At 34.8% G+C, this 6302-nt stretch overlaps 1 protein-coding gene across 1 annotated transcript; it reads left to right on the forward strand.

The window, feature by feature from the left end:
- Window positions 1-1071: 1071 nt before the first annotated feature.
- On the forward strand, window positions 1072-2022 carry LOC103582034 (olfactory receptor 5L1-like). Its single transcript, XM_008563721.1, has one exon. The coding sequence runs from the start codon at window positions 1072-1074 to the stop codon at window positions 2020-2022; it is 951 nt and encodes a 316-aa protein (XP_008561943.1).
- Window positions 2023-6302: the final 4280 nt, after the last annotated feature.

Below are 6302 nucleotides of genomic sequence, written 5' to 3' on the forward strand. Positions count from 1 at the left end.
ATCAATGTGCTATTAGAATGCTTTTTTCAAGCTGGATTTCTCCAAAACATAATTTCAAATAGAGTGATAATTTTCCACCCTAGATATGATGCACCATAGTTTAGCACTTCCTCTCTTTTTGACTAGCCCATTTTTTCTTGTTGTTGATATCATAAAAAATGCAGCAGTGTAGCTTTTTAAAAATCTTTTTAAAAATATAACTAAACATTTCTTATAAAAGATTGCAAAAAATGTCTCATAAGTGAAAGGATGATTTAGCTTTTTATATGTGTGAATCACAGCTTCAAATACATGTTGCCTAATTACTTTCTAGAAAAATGTGTGACAATTATTCTCTTTAAGCCATTAACATTGATCATTATCATTAAAATTATTAAATTAATTTGATAATTTTATAAGCAAAAATTGTTAGGGATTTTAAGGTACATTTTAATTCATTTTTTTCATTTTGAATACTTCTAAATTTAAAGGCTCTATCTGCGCTACTAATCCTGAAAAAATTTATCACAATGCACAACAATGGAATTGCAGAGCACCTCAATTGCTGCAAAGTAATGTTACTGATACACTGAACTAAAAATAATAGTGTATATTTTGTGGAATGGCAATAGTTGCCACCTTACTTGCATACAACTTATTAAACTTTACAGGAAACAGGAGTTAATTTCTACATGGCTTCAAAATGTACCATTGAATCTTTTTCAGAATCCATTTCAAAATGTACCATTGAATCTTTTCTACATGGCTTCAAAATGTACCATTGAATCTTTTTCAGAATCCATGGAACCACTTAACTTAATGAATCATGTGTTGTGGTAAATAAAAATTGGGAATAAATTAAGGTTACTGTTATTGCTTAAATTAATTTTGATTAGTAGCTTCTACTGAAATATTTAACATTTTTGAATTATTTGACAATTACATTTTTATTTTACTGCATAAATATTCTATGTTTGATATCAATGTTATATTTTTCTGAAGTTAATATAAACCAGTTATATACTCCCTTTTTCTCATCCTAGAAGAAACACAAAACTTACTTTTTCCACCCAAACCTGACTCATACCGGCAATGGGTGAGGAGAACTGCAGCACTGTGAAAGAGTTCATTCTCCTTGGATTATCTGATGACCCTGAGATGACAGTCTTCCTTTTCCTGCTGTTCCTTCTCATCTACGGAGTCACAGTTTTGTCCAACCTGGGCATGGTTGCACTGATTCGAGTCAGCTCTCCACTCCACACCCCCATGTACTTTTTCCTCAGCCACTTGTCCTTTGTGGATTTCTGCTACTCCTCAACCATTGTGCCAAAGATGCTGGCTAATATGTTAAACAAGGACAAAGCCATCTCCTTCCTGGGGTGCATGGTGCAATTCTGCTTGTTTTGCACATGTGTGGTCACTGAGGTCTTCCTGCTGGCTGTGATGGCCTATGACCGCTTTGTGGCCATCTGTAACCCACTGCTCTACATGGTCTCCATGTCAGAGAAATTCTGTGGAGAGCTGGTATCTTGCTGCTACCTCTGTGGATCAGTGTGTTCTCTGATCCACTTGTGCTTGGCTCTTAAGATACCCTCCTATAAATTGAATGTTGTTAACCACTTCTTTTGTGATCTACCACCTATCTTTTCTCTTGCCTGTTCTGATGTGTTTATTAATGAACTCTTGGCATTTATTGTGCCCACTTTTAATGAGATCATCACCATCACAATCATCCTAAGCTCCTACTTGTTTATTCTCATCACCATCCTGAGGATGCGCTCGGCAGAGGGAAGGCACAAGGCTTTTTCCACCTGTGCCTCCCACCTCACAGCCATCGTTGTCTTCCATGGAACAATACTTTTCACTTATTGCCAACTCGGTTCAGGAAATGGTGGGGATGCTGACAGAGTGGCCACAGTGCTCTACACTGTAGTGATTCCCATGCTGAACCCCCTGATCTATAGCCTGAGGAATAAGGATGTGAAAGAAGCTCTAAGAAAAGTAGTGAGATCCAAATTACCTTCTGAGGGCCTACGTTTTTAGGTGGATTCAGGGTTGCAAAAGGGGCCTTTAAGGTGGTTGAGTTTGGAAGAATGTGGATGAAATGCCAAATAAGAAAATAATTTTGGAGTCGGGGAATTATGTATACTTTTTTGGTTGCCCAAATGACTATATATGAAGCCATATGTTATGTCCATTATTGAATAGTTTAAGTGAAAATTCCACATTTGCTGCTCCTCTCAAGTCTTCTATTGTTTTGTTGGGTTGTGGGGTGGTGTAATTTTACTGCATTTCTTGGTTTGAGATAAGACCAAAATATTTCCATAGAGACATGTCTTTACATCATCTTTAATGCATGCAACCATTTTTATTAAATTGAATTCATTTTTCTTATAGGGATAAATGTATACTTATCTCATAGTCTATGCTTTTTCTCAAAAATTTAGAGTGAGTTTCCTATATGTGTGTATTTCTGGGTGTTGTTTTTTCTCATTTTCAGTTATTTGCTTTTTTATTACTTTTTGTATTAGAAGATTATGATTTTGAAACTTTTAAAAATGTTGTCATCTATAAAATGGAGATAATATTGTCCCACTTTTTTCATTAAATTATCTTGAAAATTAAATAATGTATCTTAAATTCTTAGCACTATATCTGGTATATAACTCATAAATGAATGAATTGATGTTATTATCATTGTTTTTATTTTTACTTTTGCTTTTTATTTTACCTTAATTCTTGATTATGTATTTGATACCCTACCCTTTTAAAGTTTCCTTGTCTTTGTTAATGTTTTCTTTTCTTTTTTTTTTTCCTCTACTGGAAAATATTTTCAGAATTTACTTCATTAAAAAAATATCTATTGTACTTTAACCCATTGTATTAGTTTCCTATGGCTTCTGAAAATATTACCACAGTGTTGGTGGGCTAAAACTTTACTTTGTCACTGTTCCAGAGGCCAGAAATCTTAAATCACTGTCACTGCACTGAAAGCAAGGTGTGGATCCCTCAGGTGTTCTAGAGAATTTACTCCTTGCCTCTTCCAGATTCTGGTGTCTGCAGGCATTCCTTGACTTGTGGACATATCACTTCAGTCTTCAAGGCTGGGATCTATAAACTTCTCTCTGCTCCATCTCCATCACTTGGTGTGTGTGTGTGTGTGTGTGTGTGTGTGTGTGTGTGTGTGTGTGTGTGTGTGAAATAACCTTCTTCCTCTATCTTACAAGGACATTTGTTGTGGTGTTTAAAGCTACTCAGATAATCCAGGATAGTCTCCCCACGTGAAGATCCTTAATTTAATCACATCTGCAAACAACCTTTTCCCAAGTAAGTTAGCATTTACAGGTTCCAGGGATAATAGCCTGATATTTCTGAAATTCCATTTTTAAGTTTAACACACCCATCTTCTAGAGGCCAAATCATAATTTTATTTTTTTTATGCTTTTACACTAACACTTCAAGTGTTTTCACACTCTCTTAAATTTCATTGGTTATTTTTTATTGCTTTTATTATTATGAGTCATTTACTTAAATGCAACATAGACTCAATTCAATTGGGAAAAGCACTTGACATAACATTAAACACCTGTGTCCAGGTTCTGACTCTGATGACTAACCCTGAGTAAGACACTTAAACCCATTTAACTTCAGTTCTTTAAAATATAAATGATATGAGCTGCCAGCCTTAGAGCATATTGTTGGGCTTAAACATAATTAAAAACTGTAAGAACCAGACCCATAAAATACACTCTCTTTAATGATTCTTAAAAAGACATATTTGAGGTCAAGTGTAACTTGCTAACCATAAAAAAATAAAAACATTCTAGTATCTCTGGCACAGTTAGGTACTCATTCTTTCTTTTTATTTTATTTTTTCATTTTTATCAATATATAATTGACAGTTAAAAAATGTATGAATTTAAGGTATACAACTTGATGATTGGATGTATGATTACAATGTAAAATAATCATCACAATAAGGAGAATTAACACATCCATCACCTCATGTAGTTACTGTTTAGGTAGCTCCCTCCTTCCTTCCTTCGTTCCTTCCTTCCTTCTTTCCTTCCTCCCTCCCTCCCTCCCTCCCTCCCTTCCTTCCTTCCTTGTTTGTCATAAAACCAATTATCATCTACCCCCCCCAGCAAATTTCAATATACAATACAATATTTTTAACTATAGTCACAGTGTTGTAGATGAATAATTACCGGCTGAAAGAATGAAGTTCTGTTGTGATTATGATGCAAATATGGCTCTGCACTGATTTTCAAGAGTTTTAAATGGTTTCAAATTTTGCTTGTCACCTGTGAGACTTTGCACTGTAATCTGCAGTTAAGAGAAAAATCTTTTACCTATATTCTTCTGAAAACAACAGGGTTTTTCAACCTTGGCATTACTGACATTTTGGACAAGACAATTTTGTGCTTTGTGGGGTCTGTCCTATGCATTATAGAATGCTTAGCAGCATCCCTGGCCTCTACCTATTAAATGCCAGTATTTCCCATGTTCACATTTGAGACACATAAAAATGTCTCCACATGTTGCCAAATTTCCCCTGGAGAGCAAAATCCTCCCAGTTGGAACCACTGGACTAGATTAAATCAACATACTATAGTTCTAGTTTCAGAGGAACGTTCAATATTGAAATTTCCTGTGTTTAAGAAGTCTTTTTAGGTCCCCAGCCCTTCTCATTTCAGCCAGTTACTAGTTTGATCTCTATCCAGAATCTGCTATGCCCCTTTCAAGGACCTTGGATGTCAAAGTTTCAGGGACACACAGTTACTCTCACTTTTGTGTAGATAATAGCGCTCTAAATATCATAGTAAGATAGAGTCATACTTCTCATACCTAAAGACTGATTTTTTGCACTTTGTTATCCAAAAATAGTCTGCTGTATATTCAACTTCCCACACACACACACACAAATTAAATATCAGGTTTCTCTTTCCTCCCAACAGTATTTCACAGGCATCTCCCTCACTGATCATTGGGAATAATCAAGGCACACTAAATGCTCCTCAACCATATCTGAAAAGCAACCACAAAAAATGTCTTTTTTAGTTCCTCACTTACTCACAACCCTTTACTTACAGGGTATAGAGGTCAACATGAATTTCTCATTTGCTTACTAATATCATCTTAGATTTCCTGTAGGGACCCTACCTGTCCTATTCTTGGTGATCTCTGTCTTTGCACTCAGCATAATTTGTGGAAGCATTCATGGCCAATCATCAAGAGACCTCATGACTGATTTCTGGGTAGGCACTAGTGAGCTAGTGAGTCAAATGTAGGATTTATCTGGAATTATGGGAAAAGGAGAGCCTCATCCTGCTGAGGCTCATCCTCTGGGCAGATAGAAGCTCAAAACTGTTCATAGCTTTCTGCACCAAGAACAGAAAGCCTGCCTGAGATTTAAATCATCAAAAAGGAAAATATAGCAGAGGGCTGGAAAAAGACAGATACTTGGTGGAAAATCTTTTGAATATTTGTATCCTTTCACAATTGATATATGTCCGGATTTTCAAGTTTCATCATCAATAAATTTCTACTTTCATTTGTATTTTAAAAATGTGTTCTGCCACATCCAACCAAAAGATGACTAGTACACTTACTTATCAATACCTTTTTATTAATTGAACAATGTTCAAGTTCCTCGAAGTGGATTTCAAGATAATTTTAGTTATATATATGTCTGCGTGTGTGTGTGTGTGTGTATATATATATATGTATGTGTATATATAAATATATGTATGTATATATACTCTTCTCATATATACGTACACATATTTTTTCAACCTTACTTATCTTTCTTCATTAGAACACATTTTCCCTAAACCTCATTTTCAAGTCTCCAAACATGCCACGAACTATCCAGTTTCGATGTAATTGCTTATATTGTGTTCCCTATTGTCTCTCATTCACTGTTTTGCACTTGACAAAGTTCGTAATGCCCAATTCAAGTTATTCTCCTTTTTTCTGTTTTATCTTAGAACAGTCCCTGGAAGAAGATATTTGCTGAGGAAATGATTCATTGAATGCAGAGGTTCTGATATATTCTGGCCTTGGGTGGACAGAATTTGATTTGAATACAGATGTAAATATATCATAGTACGTACCAGAATTATTAAATTAATTCATAATTGGTTTTCCTTTGACATATTGACTTTCAAGATCTTTTAGTCTTCAGTCACTAGGTAGATATGTTTTTTTTTTATTCCTGTTTATTACACTATTACTTTGCATAGATTATTCACATAGTTGTTTGATAAATTGCTTTGCGATCTTTAACTTAAATTATATACTAAATATTAGAATCAACTTTA

This window comes from Galeopterus variegatus, unplaced genomic scaffold (assembly GCF_000696425.1).
Source record: "Galeopterus variegatus unplaced genomic scaffold, G_variegatus-3.0.2 Scaffold14695, whole genome shotgun sequence".
In the NCBI taxonomy this organism is placed as follows: domain Eukaryota; kingdom Metazoa; phylum Chordata; class Mammalia; order Dermoptera; family Cynocephalidae; genus Galeopterus; species Galeopterus variegatus.